Source organism: Phytophthora cinnamomi (assembly GCF_018691715.1).
Source record: "Phytophthora cinnamomi strain GKB4 chromosome Unknown Contig2, whole genome shotgun sequence".
In the NCBI taxonomy this organism is placed as follows: Eukaryota; Oomycota; class Peronosporomycetes; order Peronosporales; family Peronosporaceae; genus Phytophthora; species Phytophthora cinnamomi.
This window is the reverse complement of record NW_027150935.1, coordinates 157,715-176,623: the sequence shown is the minus strand read 5'-3', so window position 1 is coordinate 176,623 and position 18,909 is coordinate 157,715. Positions and strand designations below refer to the sequence as shown.

The 18,909-nt window shown below is 51.5% G+C and overlaps 6 protein-coding genes across 6 annotated transcripts; 3 read left to right on the top strand and 3 right to left on the bottom strand.

Moving 5' to 3' along the window:
• Window positions 1-362: 362 nt before the first annotated feature.
• On the bottom strand, window positions 363-899 carry IUM83_12204 (Phenol acid carboxylase; the record flags this gene model as incomplete). Its single annotated transcript, XM_067936811.1, has 1 exon — window positions 363-899. One exon carries the CDS (start codon window positions 897-899, stop codon window positions 363-365), a length of 537 nt encoding a protein of 178 aa, XP_067800211.1.
• A 956-nt stretch (window positions 900-1,855) lies between these two features.
• On the bottom strand, window positions 1,856-2,317 carry IUM83_12203 (Inactive leucine-rich repeat receptor-like protein kinase; the record flags this gene model as incomplete). Its single annotated transcript, XM_067936810.1, has 1 exon — window positions 1,856-2,317. The coding sequence occupies one exon, from the start codon at window positions 2,315-2,317 to the stop codon at window positions 1,856-1,858; it is 462 nt and encodes a 153-aa protein (XP_067800212.1).
• A 114-nt stretch (window positions 2,318-2,431) lies between these two features.
• IUM83_12202 (Thioredoxin-like protein) lies at window positions 2,432-3,422 on the top strand (the record flags this gene model as incomplete). Its single annotated transcript, XM_067936809.1, has 3 exons — window positions 2,432-2,763; window positions 2,845-3,289; window positions 3,357-3,422. The coding sequence occupies 3 exons, from the start codon at window positions 2,432-2,434 to the stop codon at window positions 3,420-3,422; spliced, it is 843 nt and encodes a 280-aa protein (XP_067800213.1).
• Window positions 3,423-3,844: 422 nt separating this feature from the next.
• IUM83_12201 (Alpha Kinase) lies at window positions 3,845-5,701 on the top strand (the record flags this gene model as incomplete). Its single annotated transcript, XM_067936808.1, has 3 exons — window positions 3,845-3,925; window positions 4,012-4,536; window positions 4,640-5,701. 3 exons carry the CDS (start codon window positions 3,845-3,847, stop codon window positions 5,699-5,701), a joined length of 1,668 nt encoding a protein of 555 aa, XP_067800214.1.
• A 3,488-nt stretch (window positions 5,702-9,189) lies between these two features.
• IUM83_12200 (putative transmembrane protein) lies at window positions 9,190-11,157 on the bottom strand (the record flags this gene model as incomplete). The annotated part of the gene is made up of 2 exons (XM_067936807.1): window positions 9,190-9,661; window positions 10,502-11,157. The coding sequence occupies 2 exons, from the start codon at window positions 11,155-11,157 to the stop codon at window positions 9,190-9,192; spliced, it is 1,128 nt and encodes a 375-aa protein (XP_067800215.1).
• A 6,264-nt stretch (window positions 11,158-17,421) lies between these two features.
• Window positions 17,422-18,891, top strand: IUM83_12199 (putative secreted RxLR effector protein; the record flags this gene model as incomplete). Its single annotated transcript, XM_067936806.1, has 1 exon — window positions 17,422-18,891. One exon carries the CDS (start codon window positions 17,422-17,424, stop codon window positions 18,889-18,891), a length of 1,470 nt encoding a protein of 489 aa, XP_067800227.1.
• Window positions 18,892-18,909: the final 18 nt, after the last annotated feature.

Sequence of the window (18,909 nt, the reverse complement as noted above, 5' to 3'; positions counted from 1 at the left end):
ACAATCCGCAAGTACGTTCACGAGTGCCGAGCCCTACATGTACCCGACGATAGAATCTTGAGAAACCTTTGCATTATACTTCACGCGTCAATCGCGCTGGTGTGAAAAAAGTGATGAGCTGCTCGACGCACTCATCGAGGGGCAACACAGCCAGCAGGTTCGTGCATGCGTCTGACTTGTGCATGGACTCGATGAGCTTCATCACATGGAATCGCCAACGCTACACCATGACGAAACGCACGAAACCCAACCTAGACACAACCATGTGGGCTATATTACTTTGATTTTCTGCTACGCTGCAACAGTTGCTGTAGAAGCTTGTTCAACCTGTGTTTCCTCGGCGTACGTACAGTAATTTCAGCTTACAGCGTCTCGGCGTCCGGGGCAATGGGCACGAGGTCACCCGGGCCACGGTAGTTCTCCAGGATCTTGGCCTGTTCGCAGAGCACAAGGCGGTCGCGGTGGTTGCCATACTCGGCAAGCTTGCGCCAACGAGCAAAGTCCTCCGGGTTGCGCTTGTCGCCATGCGCTTCATCGCTGTGCTCCCAGTGGCCCTTGGAAAACGCGCACATGGTGGTGATCACCTGCTTCTGGATGTCGTACACCTGGCTCACGATGGTGCCGGTTTCTTCGAGCCAATTGCACTGCCAGAGCTCGCCAGGACGAATGCACTGGAAGGCCACGGTCTGGTAGTTGAGACGGCCGGCCATGGGACCGCCGTGAATCGAGTACACGATGCGCGTGGGCGACATGTACCACAACTCGTAGCGCCACTTGCGCACTTGGCCGTCCTCCTCCTTCACGTCGTAGTCGTACACAAGGTGTAGGTCACGGATGTCCTTGTCGAACGACGGGTCCAGCGGCGTGTTCGTGTGGTAGCCAGGAACTTGCATTGGCATGGTGGCTACTGTAGAATGCTCTTTGAAGTGCTTGTTGCTCCGTCGGTGGCAAGACGCGAAATGAGACCGACTACCTCTGCGCGAATGAGGCCGCGTATTTTGGAATCAGGTCACGGACGACTCGATGGCCACATTGCGGCATAAACACAGGCAAATCCGATTTGCGATAGCTTTATTGTGTGAAGTGAGGCTGCATTCCGTCTTACATGTATGTCTGAAGCCGCTGTCTAGTGAACTACCTACTGGATGCACCAAGCATCCGTGGGCTGAAAATACGACAGTTCGAACTGGTCAAAGTGCGATCTGGTTTAGTAACTCATGCTACTATATTCCATGATTTCTAGAGGCTGTTTGCCGCTCGACATCAGTTGCCGAAGTTTGACATCATCAAAATGCCACTAAAATGCACTACCAACATGTTCGCTATTTTCACGCGTCTAGCGAGTATTGAGCTCGCAGTTTATGGTACATTGTTGATCACGTTTCATATAGTGTTCGTTTTCGCGATAGAATTGAAGAAATTCAGGCAGCTTCAGCTATCCAGCCCACAAGCTTGGGTACACGATGTCTCTCGTGGTATGAAGCAAGTTGATAATCTTGCGCGCTTCGCATTCGATAAGAGGAGCTCTTTACAACGTTTCTGCCGCCCACACAACACTAAGGTGGACCGGAAATGTATTAAACAATCAGCTATTCCAGAGCAACTTTTGTGCCCAAATGTGGTCGTTGCGAAGACCGTACTGCTCGTGCTGTATTTCGTGACCTACTTTCGATGTTTCACATGCTCGATCTAGTTGCATGAAAACGACATCACACAGACATCGCCTACGAACAAAAGCCGCACTCGTTATGCGTCGGCACCACGAAAGTCCTCTTTTCAACGAGGCCTAAGCTGCAGATCAAAGCCGCCAAAAATCCTCATCACCCCAAGCGTTCTATTGATTGCCTCTCCTGCTCTACATCGCCGCGTAGTCGCCGAACTGCCCGTACACGTAGTTGCGCTCGTCCCCCACGTCCAGGAACATGGCTTCCTCTTGTCGTTTCGACGCCCTCCACGCAAACATGATCAGCGTGAGGCCCAGCAACAGTCCCGCCACACTCACACCGACGACCACCGCCACCGCCAGTTTGGTCTGACCATCGCCATTGCCGTCGCTCGGAGTCTTCACCGCGCTCGACGCGTCGCCGTTTTCGTTCGGTCTGGGGACGAAGGCTGCCGCCGGCTCCACCACAGTCGAGTTGTGCGTATCGTCCACGTTGACTGTTGCAGTTTCTCCAGCATTGCCGGAGCTGCCAGAGGAATCTCCTGCCAAAACCACCGCAACCAGCGCAAAAGCCATCGCGAGCACCAGCACAACGCGCTGCATCTCGTCTTGTTGCCCTTTTGCACACGAGCGGATCAGCTCGCGTCCCTTCATGCTCCATATCCCGAATCTGTGTTCAGTACGTAATGTGCTGTGGTGCACACATCTGTCTGTATGTGGTGTACCCATTTTCCATTTTGCTTGCACGCCGGTTAGAGAGTGCTAACCATGGCGGCCAAGTTTTCCATGGCCAACACCTCCGGGCTGTTCGACTCGGCGGCCCACGTGGAGGCCTCGGACCGCATGCAGGGCGCCATGGAGGAGCTCAAGGTGAAAAATGAGCGGCAAGAGAAAGTCCGCGCGCAGCAACAGGAGCAGGAGGAGCGACAGGAGCAGCAGCGCGCGCGACGGGTGGAGGAGGCGCTGGCCGCCAAGGCCGCGCAGCAGAAGGAGGATCGGTCCTATGTGGGCGGGCAGAAGCAGCAGGAGGAAGGCGATGAGCTGGACTCGGACGACGAGGCCATGCTGGACGAGCTGGACGAGGACCCGGAGCTGGAGCGGTTAGACACTCTAGACACAATTTTAAGCTAGTGTTAAACGTGTGTTTAAAGTGGCTAACTGGAGTTGTTGCCTGCTTGTAGGATACGCGCGGCAAGGCTGAAGCAGCTCAAGAACGAGTTCGAGGAGAAGCAGACGCTGTTGGCCAAGGGCCACGGAGAGTACCGCGAGATCACGCAGGACGAGTTCTTGAAGGAGGTCACGGGCAGTCCCTTGGTTGCCGTGCACTTCTACCACCGCGACTTCGAGCGCTGCAAGATCATGGACATGCATCTGGCCAAGCTGGCGCGCAGCCACATCGAGTGCAAGTTCCTCAAGCTGAACGCGGAGAAGGCCCCGTTCTTCGTGGAGAAGCTGGTGATCCGAGTGCTGCCGACCGTGGTGTGCTTCACGAACGGTGTTGCGTTCCCGGAGCGCGTCATTGGCTTTGACGGCCTCACCGAGGACGAGGAGGAGGCCGAGCTGGCAAACTTCGGGTCCCGGTCGAACCACCACGCCACGTCCAGCGACACCTTCCCCACCGCTGCCGTACGTTGAGTTATAACTGTTTCTTCATTTTAACACGGCACTAACCGACCGTCGCTGATGACTGTAGCTCGCCCGCAAGTTGGTGGAGATTGGCGCCATTCGCGAGAAGGACGAAGGCGACGAAGCTGAATAGGCTGTATAGGATAGGAGGCAATGCGGTCAATTGCTGAACACGACGGCGGCCTCGCCACATTGATATTGATAGCGGAGCATGTTCATGTTCAACGTGGGGGTAACGCGCCGAAAAATTGAGCACCACTAACGCCGGCAACGGCACGGCTGCCGCTATCTTAGTCGCTTGAACTAGCGCTGGGATCGCAGCTCACCGGAGCCTGTTAGTGTTGGTCATGTTGCCCCCAGCTGAGCATGACGCCCTTGCGTCTGGGTTGCCTTTGACTCGCTTCAACAACGACTGGCGTTGAAGGCGCGTTTCAACGGGCACTTCAACGTGAAACGGCCGTCGCTATCAGCTTTGACGAGTTCCCTGCCACTTTTGAGAGGGTTTCGCAGGAAGCGCCCATTGGCCCGATATAGAAGCGTCGCATCGCCGAGGCAATGAGCCGCTCGGCGTCGCGCGGACAGCCCACACCCACTTCCTCCGCCCAGCAGCACTGGCAACAGCAACAGCAACAGCAGGTAACGGCGCGCAGTTTCCGCCAACGAACTCTCTAAAACCAGTGAGTGGCTAACCAGCCCCCCCTTTCTCTCTCTTCACTTAAAAGTTGCAACACGCGGCCATGAGCGCCAGCGGCTCCGGCTCGGGCCGCCGCCGCGCCTCCAAGCCGCTGCCCCCGTTCGAGCGGGACGCGCCGCTGGCCGTGGCCGTGGCGTACCCGGCGCCGCTGCCGGGCGCGCCGCCTTCGAGCCACCAGAGCCCGTTCGAGAAGCTCAACACGCTTAAGTTGCTGCTGGACTGCGGCCACCTCACCGCTGACGAGTACCAGGAGCGTAAGACGCAGATCATCAACGAGATGACCGGCACCTCCACCGAGAGGAAGAAGCCCTCTCCCAGGTCCCGGAGAGCCGGTTCGGGCGGCGGCAACCAGGCTCCCCCGCCGCCGCTGCAGCCACTGCTCAAGACGGTGGTGCCGCACGGGCCGCCCGACTTCTCGCGCATCCGGCGCGAGCGCGCGGACAAGCTCAGCTTCGACGTGGACACTTTGGAGTGGCACTCGACGCCCGTGCGTGTCAAGCTGGACCTCGTGCCGTTCGCCACGGGGCAACTGAGAAATGCGTATTATCTGCAGGTACGAACTTTAAGTGGTGTTAAAAAGTTTAAGTGGTGTTTAGTTTAAAGTTGGTTAGGCTAACCTTAAAGTTTTGTTTGTTTGTTTTGATATGTTGCTGTAGGAACTCGGTGCAGATGGAAGTCCGTCCAGACTTCTGGTGGCAAAAGTGAGTCTTCGGCCTGCAGAGCCGAGCACCTATCTCAGTGACGTGGAGATGCAGGCGGTGTGTGCCCACTACGCGGCGCTGTATAACGAGCACGAGCCTCCGCTGAAAGTTTGCTACGCGAGGTCGTGGCTGCTTAAGTTGCGGGATCGGGAGCGAGGCACGCTGGTTTGCTCCGTGGAGGAGTTTCTGCCTGGAGCGTACGTCAAGTACAGCAACAACAGCGGCTATGTGGGCCGAGAGACCAGCACCACCGAGGAGCGGGAACGCAACACCCCACAAGCTTTTTCTCACTTTTCATTTGTCGCCTCGGATTTCCGACTTATGATCGTCGATATCCAAGGAGTCGCGGATAGCTACACGGACCCGCAGATCCATTCGGCAGATGGGCGGGGGTTCGGTGTGGGCAATCTCGGCACTTTCGGGATGGAGAAGTTTCTTGAAAGTCACAGGTGCAATGAGGTCTGTCGGTGGCTTGGACTCCGCAGTATCAATGAACAGTACAAACCAGGTGGAACGGCTGCGCCTAGGTACGAGATGCCGTTTGGAGGAGCGATCAAGAAGTCGACCAACAGGATCACGGAGGAGCGGAACACCTTCTCCACGTCGGTCACAGTCAGTGAAGCCTTTGGAGACACAGCTACCGCCGACTGGACCGAGCGGGAGGACTCTCGGCTAGAGAGTGGAGACGAAGACGAAGATGAAGATGCTGACGAAGACGAAGAGGATCACTCGGATTCGACTTCGTACGCTACAGACTCGTCGCCTGCGATGTCAGGGTTGCACCCCCGGTACCCAAAGTCGAAGCGACAAAAGCGGTTCTTCTCTTCCGCTGTGTCTTCACGTGGCCGTGGTGGAGGGAGACCATCCGGCAGGTCGAAGGACCGTGAGCTTGCCCGTCGGTTCCGTCATCCGACACATCTTGGCAAAGGTGGCGTTCTCGTCACTGGAAGTCCTGGTGTAGGAGGTGGAGGATTGTGGACTTGTGTGGTTCGGAACTTGTTCTGCGGGTGTGGATGACGCCTGCCGGCATGAAGGCCGTGTGCTTATCTGCTGATATGCATACATACTTATGAGGGTGCGGGACGCAGCTACTTTATGGTGATTGTATGATCTTTATAAGCTCAAGATTTAGACTTCGAAGCAATAAACTCCTGGTTAAGACGTGCGCATACATTTTGTGAATAAACTCCCTCTGAAGTTTATTGTTTCTTTATACAAACACTGGGCATCTTGCTTTGGTGCTAAAACGGCTAATCTCGCTCAAATTTCGCAGCAAAGTTAGTGTCGGCAACGGGTACCTTCGCTTTACCAAAATCCGCCGTGATGAGCGCCGCTCTCGCTGTCTCCGGAAGTTGGTCCCACATGATGAGATCTTGAAAAGGTGTCGCGTTATCGCTTTCCATCGTCGCACCTTCTAGTATTACGACGCGTTGGGTAAAACATGTACAGCGGAACCAAGGTGCGGAACAACTTCGCGGTCGTCCCTCCACTAATGACATTCCTCAACAACTGCGCGATCGGAACTTTCTCGTATATTTTGTAGGACTTTAACAGCGATAGCACCTTGATCTTCGGCGACTTGGAGTCGGAGTTGTTGATCCAGACAACGGCACTGGCCCAATCGTGCGAGACAAATCGACATTTTGCGGTTTGAATTTTACGGCGGCCTTCTCCGATGTAGTAACTGGCTCAAGCTGAGCGAGTGGTTTGACTTTATCGTGGTCGATTGAGTTACCGTTGACAGCGAGAAATGTGGCTGCGAAAACGACAAACAAGGTGTGAAGGTTCATGGTCAGACTGGATTAGATTAGATAACTCTTTTCTCACTTGAAATTTTCAGGGATGAAGTCAGATACATGTATGGGGATTTTGGATGCAGTTTATCCTCCGAAAGTGAACCTTAGGTGAACGTCGATCTTTATTCTGTCGCTACATCGTTTGTTTGAACAGAGATTGGTGTCGACGCTCTATCTGCTCGTGGTGGCGCTCGCTACCCCATGGCGATTCCTCTAAATATAAATCGCGCGAAACGATGAGCGTGCTTGACGAGTCCTCGCGAGGAAAGACGCAGCTCCACGTAGAATCTACCGCGACACACTTCGCGTCCACCGGCGCAACGTAGTCAATCCCATTGTACGTTTGAAGATCGGGGTGGCAGTCGGCTACGGCGACATCTCCCTTGAGAGGACAGCCTGTTCCAATTGGAATGTCGCCAAGTCCGGAGCAAAGTGGCCCACGAGATGAATCAATGGCGTAAGTTGCATCGAGCAGCACGGTGGCAGTCAGTTCTGCAGCCACTAGCTTGGTTGCAAGCACCAAAATTGTAACTGCAGACTTGACATGGTGCTCTCGGGAAGCTGTATCAGGCTCAAATAGCGAATTGAAGACTGAGCTGCACGTGCTGGCATTAAAGGGTCATGGTAGACGCTCCGTAGTAATACACGCGTGACTGTGAAACCGCCCAGCAGAGGTGTACGAACAGCAAATTGAACCCATCTAGGACTGACTACAGCGAAAGCGCCAGCAGTAATTTTCTTTCTTGGAAGACTTCTACGGCAACCTGTCGCGTTTTCATCCGCGTCTGTGAAGTAACATGTTGGTTATAGACTTGATGTCATGGTAGACAGATCTGTGTGTTCACGTGGCACGAAAATAAACCCCCTGCTTGGCTGTCTTTGCTTCCTGGATGGCCCTCTGAGAAAAAAGAAGTAGAACCATCAGGTGATGGCAAAAAAGTCGGTCAAAGATCTGTAGATTCAAAGTAAAGTCTTGGTGATACCATGCTACATGTAATACGGCCACGCTTTCTCGAGTCTCTTCTTGAAGTGGACGGCATTCAACGGCACTTCTGCTTCCCCAACGTCCATCGTATCCGAGCCATCCTCGTCGTATCCGTTAGCTGCTCCCACATGATGAGGTTCAGCTCACCACCACCACTGCTGCAACGCAAATACATGGGGCCGGGTAGGAACGCAACTGTATGTTCCGGTACCATAGCCACGTACAGGCCGCCGTTAACAAACATTATCACCACTCGCGGCGCCTCCTTCTTGTACTTCGTGTCCGACGTCGAATACGATAGGCCCGAGCAGTATCGGCTACGAGCAGGATCATAGCCGCGAGAACAAATTTAATGCTTGGACGGCCAAGGGCACTCGCTGCCGGCTGAGCCACTTAACGAAGCAGGATCTCGGACAGCATTGATACTCACAAATCCGTGATCGCGTTAGATCCGCTATAATGCTATCGATGAATCACCCAGTTTTACAGTGCGCGTCGAAATTATAGCCGCGCTTGAAAATTTAACCTCTTGATTGAGCACTTCAGTTTTTCCTACGATAAAAACGCCCTGAGACCGTCGTAAAGTAATAGAAAACGATAGCAAAAAGCAGAAATAGCAGAAACGAAAAAGCTTCGCTAGCCTTAGAGCAAATGACAGAAAACTGGTTCTAGGTCGGGTCAAAATTATAGCCGCACTCGGGGGTTCTGTGTTCAAAATCAAAAATTAGCAGGAAATAACGCGTTTATTGCAGTAATAAACGATACCTTCGAATAGCCCTTTGAAAGCCAGTTCCAAAGCTACCCTTCGAGTGGAGGCATCATGCCACCGGGCACGCAATTGACAGCTGAAGAGTGTATCGACATTAGCAAGCATCTACGAGCCGGGAAGAGCAACAGAGAGATTGGCGTGCGTCACCAAATGAATCACGCTGGTTCCACATGATATCGAACTGTTACCACTCTGTACATGCAGTCGAGTGGATCTCGCTAGTAGAGGTTATCTCGTACTATACGTGAAATGCAAATGCAGATGTTTGCTATAAGAACCAAACGGGTCACCTCCCTCTTCTTCACTATTATTATGTGGCGAGAGCTTAATCTGAATAGAGCATTTTTGAGAGAATTGGCGACTCTGGCATCACATTGACGTTATTGACCATCTAATGCGATCATCGAATACAAACCACGCGTATTATTTCCTTTGCCTTGGCTATTTTATCTCGCTGCAGTCAGCTACGGCATTGAAGATAGCTGTACCTGAAAACTTAGATTTGAAATGATGAGCTCATTCCACAAAATTCATCATACAGTTGCACACAAAGGGGGGAACAGATTCGATTGCTCTCTTACTTGGACTAGCTGGGAGGAATCACTGAAAGTCATTTCACATTTTGTGAATTATGGTTTTCGAGGTATAGGCGAACACAACAGTTAGAGACTGGTTAGAGTAAGTGCTGCGCCAAAAGGACAAAACAAGTCTGCTCATGCTTCCCAGTTATCGAACGTGCACGTTATCGCGAACACAATGTCAAGCAGCTCTGTGCGTTATGCGCCACCTACGCAGTGCGTGGATTATTGTAGCGTATTGGGGTAACTCACCTTGCTACAAAAGCTTTAAGGGACAAATGACGCGCCGCACAGCGGAGCCCTGAGGCACTTCCAATTACAATAAAGTAAGGATCGGCAAATAGTACTTGTTATAAAAAATCCCCCCCCCGGTTGGTCTAGGTGAGCATTGTGACATCTAGATGGAGCAGATCACTCCAAGCAATAGTAGTCGGGTACACTAGCATCGATGTCTCCTTCACCGCATTCTTTTCCATTTCGTGGACGAAGATGTTCGTGAATCGGACTCGAGTGAGCTTCATGACAATCAACGGGAGTAGATCTTGCGCGCCGATGAGAAACTTCCCGTTGACAACAAGGAACCCATTGCAGTATACCGCATCGATCGTTGCGGTGAGCTGGTTATCATGGACTTCATAGTTGTCGTAGCTCGAGATCACACCAAACCGATTGGTCAGTGCTGCTCCAGTGGCCAATTCGAACGAGGTGAGATTCTGCGACCCTTTCCTGTACGCACTCGACCGTCGCCGAACAGCCATTTTATCTTGATCTCCCGTCATCACGGCCGGTACTCTAGCTTCGCGAGTTGACTTCCGACCAACTACGTACGCCAGCATGAACACAATGGGGCTACAAATCGAGACCACCGCTGAGAACACCACCGGTTTTCGGTCACTATGGAGCGGGTATGCCGTCATGAGTTCCATTGGAGACAAGTTGCCCAAGCCTGAACTCACGTCCAGCAGGCCTGAAATGGAATCAGCCGTCGCGAAGTCTGCGATATGTTTCGCCAAAGTGGGGAATAAATTCGCTAGCCGCAGTCGGTAGGTCCATCCCAATTCGAATGTCAAATATGCTACCAGTGGGTCAACTCGCTCACGAGCGAGATAGCTCAAGACGCTCGCCAAATTCAAGTATACCGACAACAAATCCGCGCGCACGAGCTCTGGCCGATAATAAATGACGTGTTGGTCTGTGATGGAGTCTCCAATAGAAATGCACATCTTGGTAATGGTCCAGTAGCTGTTCAAGTGACTGCAAATGATCACGATCACACCTCGGTACAACAGCGAATTCGAGACCGTGGCGAACGCGTCTCCCACCCAAACGTGACCCATGCGAAAACGCCGATAGATTACGAATGCCAGCACGCTGAGGTTGAAAATATCGTAAACGGCGAAGATACCGTGGACAGTGTGTGTCCATGCCCAAGTATCGTGCAGAACAGCGCGATTAGACCACCTCCATTCTCGTAGTTCGGTAGCAGCATCGCTAGGTAAATCCCAATGCGCCGTCTCGATATTTGACTGCGCGGTTGGATCACTTTTGTATCGTCCAAAGAGTCGAGCCACGCGTATATTTTTCGCCGGGTCCAAGTTGCGTTGATTCGGTAGCGTCTTCAAAAGCCAATAGTTGTCTCCATCGGTCCCTTCCAGCTCGGAGTACGCAAATTCTGGTTCGGCCACGTACGGATAGTTGAGAGCAACGGCGATGAGATGATTCACTGTTGTGGCCTGCGTTTCATTGATGGCTGCGACCAGGAGTATCGTGGCGGCTCCTTTCTGGAATTGCTGGGCCACTTGGTAGTCCTGAGCCGATAACGATGTCGACAGCAGCAACACTTGTTCGGGGTCAGTTTTGTTCCGCACGAGGTAGTACACCTTCAGTACCATTGGGTAGCCTAGTACGAGAAAGTCAAATGTACAATCCACAACCGGTACTACCAGCTCCATTTCTGCCAAATAGGACATGTTGTAGGCTGCATACGTTTGCATCCTTGAGAAGATGAAGCGCAAAAACTCGTTGTTGTAAAGTTCGCGGTTGTAGTTTGGCACATTGGAGCAGCCCGTGTGTGACTGAGCGGATGGCGTCTCGAGGTAGACGGAGTAGGTTTTCGGACTGGTGGATCCATCGAGCACTTGTTGGACTAGCGGGCTTGCCTTGATCGTCGTGGTACCAGCGTATGCAGTGATGAGGTTGGCAGTAAATGTTTCGAGCGGCAAGTTGCGTGACACTTTGCCACGCATGATGAGGATGGCAGTCGATAGTGATTCCAGTGATATGATTACGCACACCACTGCGACTGCGAACACTGCCAGCCGATGTGCGAGGCGGAAACCCCTCATCTCCGGTTGCACAGCCTTATGAAGAGCCTTCTGGGAGGGACAAGAGCCGAGCTTTGGCGGCTCGCCGACATCAGTGAATCCAATTTCCCCCATTTCCAATTGTGAGCTTGAGCCTCGAAAGTCGCGAAATGAAAAGTAGAGACCAGTCTATCATTAGTCGTAACTTAGGAACTTCGACGGTTAGAATGGAATTGGTCAACGGTTGTGTCCTGATCACTGAGTGGCTGCTATTTCGATTAGGTTTCTTGTCGTGATAGGTATTATGCAAACGTAAGCTGTTGAAGCTGTCTTGGCGTTTCAGTGACACTCAAAACAGCGGCTGCATGGCTGAGTTCTACCAGCATGTTGCTGAAGTGCTTGTGAGTGGCACTTTCCTCGCGAGCATCTTGCCTAAGATTTTTTTCTCTACAAAACGATCTTCCGTCGAGGCCTTCAGTACCATAATTAAAAATGTCTAGTGTATGTGGCTGTCTATAATATCGTTACCTGTATACAAGTACATGTATTATACTTGTTTCCCACGGACGGGTATAAGTTGCAGCTATTATGCTAAAGTAGCAAGTACTTCATGTCAAGACAGGCCTTCAGCTCACTCCAGTTTCTCTGCTATAATTAAGGGGGGTAATTGCCGACAAATCGTCGGCATCGCCAAAATAACCAGATAAGGACTGACATGTAGCTACATACAGCAGTACTGAATCTTGGGACATCCTACTTTTATTAGCTCGGGTAAGTGCTCGATGGCATTCTGATTGACTGGATGCGCTGGTGCCAGCACTAAGTGAAGTTTAGTTCCTATTCATATCTATCCCGTCTATCCAGGAATACACTTACGAGAACTAACGTTATTGTGAACGAGTATTCCAACACTATTTTGAGAGAAGTGCCGTTGGAGCATATCGCGTCCGAAGTAGGTTGCAAGACAAGAAGCCTAAGCAGGAAATAACATGATAAAGCAGTAGACTCTATTGTTAGTCAATAACTCCTGCCTGTGTAGATCTTGCGTTACAGAAAAACTATATTCAAATCGTTCCCAAGACACCAACAACCACCAAGGACACTTCATTTCGCAACGTTCGAGAAACAAGCTCAAGTCTACAGTAGTTAATGGGGTACTTCGACCTCACCGACATTTCTGACCCACCCAGGCTGGGTGCTTTTCACTCCCAGGAGACTCTTAGGTCAACAGATAAACCCGTACAACGACACGATGGCACAAAAGAAAGACACGGTTTCCACCTCATACACCGACTGGCAGTGTTCGCAGTCGCAGTGATGTGCGTAATCATATCACTGGAATCACTATCGACTGCCATCCTTATCATGCGTGGCAAAGTGTCACGCAACTTGCCGCTCGAAACATTTACTGCCAACCTCATCACTGCATACGCTGGTACCACGACGATCAAGGCAAGCCCGCTAGTCCAACAAGTGCTCGATGGATCCACCAGTCCGAAAACCTACTCCGTCTACCTCGAGACGCCATCCGCTCAGTCACACACGGGCTGCTCCAATGTGCCAAACTACAACCGCGAACTTTACAACAACGAGTTTTTGCGCTTCATCTTCTCAAGGATGCAAACGTATGCAGCCTACAACATGTCCTATTTGGCAGAAATGGAGCTGGTAGTACCGGTTGTGGATTGCACATTTGACTTTCTCGTACTAGGCAACCCAATGGTACTGAAGGTGTACTACCTCGTGCGGAACAAAACTGACCCCGAACAAGTGTTGCTGCTGTCGACATCGCTATCGGCTCAGGACTACCAAGTGGCCCAGCAATTCCAGAAAGGAGCCGCCACGATACTCCTGGTCGCAGCCATCAATGAAACACAGGCCACAACCGTGAATCATCTCATCGCCGTTGCTCTCAACTATCCGTACGTGGCTGAGCCAGAATTTGCGTACTCCGAGCTGGAAGGGACCGATGGGGATAACTATTGGCTTTTGAAGACGCTACCGAATCAACGCAACTTGGATCCGGCGAAAAATATACGCGTGGCTCGACTCTTTGGACGATACAAAAGTGATCCAACCGCGCAGTCAAACATCGAGACGGCGCATTGGGATTTACCTAGCGATGCTGCTACCGAACTACGAGAATGGAGGTGGTTTAGCCGTGCTGTTCTGCACGATACTTGGGCATGGACGCACACTGTCCACGGTGTCTTCGCCGTTTACGATATTTTCAACCTCAGCGTGCTGGCATTCGTAATCTATCGGCGTTTTCGCATGGGTCACGTTTGGGTGGGAGACGCGTTCGCCACGGCCTCGAATTCGCTGTTGTACCGAGGTGTGATCGTGATCATTTGCAGTCACTTGAACAGCTACTGGACCATTACCAAGATGTGCATTTCTATTGGAGACTCCATCACAGACCAACACGTCATTTATTATCGGCCAGAGCTCGTGCGCGCGGATTTGTTGTCGGTATACTTGAATTTGGCGAGCGTCTTGAGCTATCTCGCTCGTGAGCGAGTTGACCCACTGGTAGCATATTTGACATTCGAATTGGGATGGACCTACCGACTGCGGCTAGCGAATTTATTCCCCACTTTGGCGAAACATATTGCAGACTTCGCGACAGCTGACATAACTTTAGGCCTACTGGACGTGAGTTCAGGCTTGGGCAACTTGTCTCCGATGGAACTCATGACGGCATACCCGCTCCATAGTGACCGAAAACCGGTGGTGTTCTCAGCGGTGGTCTCGATTTGCAGTCCCATTGTGTTCATGGTGGTGTACGTAGTTGGTCGGAAGTCAACGCGACAAGCCACTGAGCCCGTTGATCTAAATACAATGGCTGCTCGGCGGCGGTCGAGTGCATACAGGGAAGGGTCACAGAATCTCACCTCCTTCGAATTGGCCACTGGAGCAGCACTGACCAATCGGTTTGGTGTGATTTCTAGTTACAATAATTACGACATCCGTGATAACCAGCTCACCGCAACGATCGATGCAGTATACTGCAATGGATTTCTTGTTGTCAATGGAAAGTTTCTCATCGGCGCGCAAGATCTGCTACCACTGATCTTCATGAAACTCACTCGAGTCCGATTCACGAACATCTTCGTCCACGAAATGGAAAAGAATACGGTGAAGGAGACATCGATGTTAGTGTACCCAACTACGATTGCATGGAGGGATCTGCTTCATCTAGATGTCACAACGATGGCGTAGATCAATGAAGAGAGGGGTAGTCACATAATGATGATCCTTTTGCTAGTAGTGCTTCGTGAACGGCCAAACGGGATTAATTCGAGGCGCATGATACCTGACACACATGAACTAAATGTCGTTTAATATCCCAGGTGTTTCTTGAAATCCACGAGTGGTTTTAAGTGGAGTAGCAAACTGTTTGAATAGGATATACCTTCCTGAGAATTGTGGTGAACGGTAAGTACGACGCGTCGGCCCCTGAGCGATAATGCGGCCTGACAGCGCGGTGGTTGCCGTGGTGTAGCAATGCGATGATAGCGGGTGCATGGTTGAAGTGCTGCAAAGGGGTCGCTACAATACTAGCTAACGCGCATTCAGCTCTAACCCTACGAGTCGTAGGCTACGATGTAACGTGACGACAAAGGTTGGAGGCGCCTTCAGGTCCGTCATGTGCCGCGTATGCCGGCTGCACGTCCACTCCCCGGATGTCTCGGTTTTGCGCCTTGTCGGACAAACTATCTGGAGGATCTACTGGTTTTACTGAGCACTACCAGCCTAATACTCTAGTTTTGAGCGAATCCTGACTTCATTGCGATTACAACGTTATTCCTTGGATGCGACAGCAACCGAAGCGGGTTACATTCACAAATTTGTTACTAGGAGGTGGCGTCGTTCTGAGGGGGTCAGCGATAACGAGACAGCTTCAGCGATCTTTCGATCTGATAATGTGAGACCAACTCTCAGAGGCAGTGAGGACGGCGCTCAACACGGCGACCTTGCTGATGCGAAAGCTCCCTTTGCCGAAGCCAACTTTGTTGAGAAACTCGATCTAGGGTGGCCGTTTAGGCTTTGCAGGGCAGTACTGCCAATGAACGGATAACCATGGCATCCTCGTGTGGTAGCGAGAGAACGCGGTAAGCATTGTCATCATACTAGACTGCTGTACTACATTAATGTCGATGATATCATGACCTTTTTGTCAGACAGAAGTACCCTGGCCACCAGCGTCAGTCCGAACCCAGCCATGTAGGGGGATCCGCCCAACAGAGATAAGCTTTGGACCAGTTTCGTGGTCGAGCCGGTTAAGGCATAGGTGGGAATACTTGCAGCCGGGTCCTTCTCGTTTTTATCGTCAATCGTTGCCAGCGTCAGCCCCATAATATTCACCGAACCCACGTCTGGATTGTCTATCTAGATAACAACGTTGGGCGTCTAGACGGAAATGCCCCCACCACCCTGAAACCCTTTGGAAAATACCAACTGTACACGATGGCGTAAAGAACGTTGTGCCACACTGCTCGTTCGTATAGGAATCAAATGCGGACCCTTCACACCCTGAGGTTTCTCCGCTCCCTTTGAGTCCGCCACTGTCACCGCCGGGCATGATACACATTCAGTTCGAATAAACATCCGAGGCTTGAACTTGACGCAGGCCTTCTCCGACACAGTGACTGGTTCAGGCTGCGGAAGAGGCTTGACTTTGTCGTGGTCGATTGCGTTGGCGTCGACAGTGGTAAGTGCTGCAGCGAGAACGATGAGTAGCTCGTGGAGGGATTGGGTAATCTTGGAATATTCAACAATGAGGCCATCCGTTCCCGCGTCAGAATTGAATATTGCTCAGGCACCTGTGGTGCAAGTTCTGGAACGTCTGAGTTTCGATTTACCAACACAGCGGAACTTACCATCTCCTCAACATCGAGTCTGGATTCCTCATAATTAGCTCAAAACAATTCCGTAGTAGCAGGCGAGTAGTCCTTAAACTAGTTAATCAATTTTGTTCCTCCTCCATGATAATGGTGGTCGCATGATTTTGATAATAAAATATTGTAAAATACGGTGCAGTGAACAATGATAGCCTAGATGTTATGTGTTTCTATGCGTGTAGTACATCTACCTGCACTTCTCGAGTGGAAAATACGCCGTTTTATGACAAGCATTATGCTACCTTTGATAATTACCTGAGAGAGGAACAAGGTCAATCATTTCAAATGATTCATTTGGCAGTCCATTTATTATTATTAATCTTTATCTGTTAAAATGACATTAGTGTGAGGGTAGTTGATCACATTAGATGCGCAAATAAGAAATGATTGGCGCGCGATCATTTGTTCTGGCTTTGGTGTTGTACCTCTAAACAGCATTGACGAATGCAAGTCTTCAAGAGCATGGGCACCGCGCTACGTTCCCTCACTAGTGCTAGTTCCTCGAGCAACATAGCAACGTTGTGGCCTATGCTGTGGGTATAATTCTCCTCACTACGCAACCAATCAATTATCGTGGACCATATAGTTGCCAAAGCTTAACTGCTCCTGTGGTTACTCCGAACGATGGTGATAGGCTCAAAGCGTTTCTTTTGCGATTTCGACCGCGTTGCTGTTCAAACGCTGTGATTGATACAATATTGCCTACAGAGTACAGAGTTGGCTTTCGAAGAGCAAGTTTTCGGATACATCAACACGGTCGTGGCTATGTCGACACCACGTGAATGAGTGCATTCGGCTTAGTTGCTACTTGAGGTCGTGCTAGCTGAAGTCGAGGAATCGGGATTTACGTAAGAACCACCGAATATATTTTTATAATACTGAAAATTAAGTAGCCTTTCTAGAAAGATTGACGTTGTTGAACGCGAATTTGCTGTAGGCGCCATTCGGCTTAATCTTTCAGTTGAGCCGCAAGAACTGCTAAAAAGCTGGCGGTTTTGCTTCGTACTTCTGCATACACTCTCCGCGCTTCCTATTTCATACTACTGCAGTACAAAGTACTGACGTGAACGAGCCCGCCGACATTCCGGACAAAGCGATCCGTGGCAAATTGCTACTTGTGAAGATGTACACTTCCTCCTTCAGAATACGTACAATATTGTAGGTAGCTAATCCTAGCACTGCCAGCTTTCAAGCTGAATTCCACTTCGGCGTTGTGACCAGCTTGGTTAACATACCCAACTGGACGCTCACCACATACGCTTCTCCCAATATGTAAAGGTTAAATCTGACGGGCAGCACGTTCTAAAAAAAATTATATTTTTGCATACTGTACAGATCTGGGCCTAAAATAGTTCCACGCGTATCATCGCAAATGGTCACTACAGTTCAGAACTGTGTCCTCATGCGAGCGCTGCTCTTCCTCCTCTCCGCCGTGTTGCAGCAATTGTTGCCGCTCGCCATGGCCTCGAGTGGCGTTGAGTCCACCATGGGCATCGTGGACACCAACCGCTCCGTGAATCTGGACCCGAGCGTGCAGCACGTGCCGCTGGCTCCTTCGCTGCGCCATCTGCGGCCGCCGCCGCCACGCGTGCCGAGCGACGCCAAGCTCTTCGTGGGGCTCTCGGTCTTCCGGGATGGCCACCGCTGCGCCAAGACCATCCTCACGGGCTTCACGCGCGCCGCCCAGCCCCAAAATATAGTCTTCGGCGTGGTGGACCAAGTGTACCCATCGGACCAAAAATGTGTGGACGAATTTTGTGTCATGGCTACACAGAAGTGGGGCGAGTGCCGCTACCGGGACCAAATCCGCGTCGACGAGCGCTCGGCCTACGAGTCCAGAGGACCTACTTTGGCCCGACACCAGCAGCAGAAACTCATCCGCGACGAGGAGTTTTGTCTGCAATTGGACGGCCACAGCATCTTCACGAATGGGTGGGACCAAAATTTGCTGCAGGAGTGGAAAGGTATCGGCAACGAGATGGCCGTCATCACGACGTACATCCACCACATCCACAACTTTGTGGCGGACAATGGAGATAATGTACCACCCAAGAACCTGGACTTGCCGCACTTATGCACCACCATGAGGGGGTTTAATGGGCTGGTGAGAACTGTCGGCGCGAGCATGATCGGAAAATCTAAAATCCCGCAGCTCCAAGCTCTGTGGGGTGCAGGCTTTTCGTACAACAAGTGTCACGCGGAGAGGAGGGTGCCCGTGGATTCACACACACTGTGGGTCTTTGATGGGGAAGAATTTTTGCGGGCCTCGAGACTGTGGACCCACGGGTACGACATGTACTCACCCAGCAAGCTTGGGTCGGTGGTCTACCACAACTACACGTCGGTGCCAGCGCGGTTCGAAGGCATCCCGATGGACCAGAAAATTAAGGACAAGGAAGAAGAGATGGGCATAAACCGGTTTAAGGTGCTGATGGGAGCGCCATTCGAGGGGCGGGTCAGCACCATCGAGCTGGACAAGTACGGCTTCGGCAACGTGCGCTCGTTCAAGCAGTACTTGGAATTTTCTGGCGTCACTTTCGAGGAAGGCAAGAAAGACGCCGAATCGTGCGAGCAGAGACACTGGGTGCCCTACACGAACGCTACAGAGGTAGAAGAGATTGTCGGCGGAGGATGGAAGCTCTACGGATCGGCACCTCAAAGTTTTGGAGCAGCGAGCGCGCAGCAAAGCGGTCAGGAAACGGAAGGGAGACTCCGACAAGGCGTGACTGACAGCGTGAACGTCGATTTACCAACTTCACCACTGTCTATCTACATCGTGCTTGCCGTTGCAGTTTTGTACGTAGCAGTCTCGAAGAACTCGTTCTCGAGTGGACTTCGTCAGACCAAGGGGCGACACAACAGCAGCGACTAAATTCCCTCGCATCGTGGC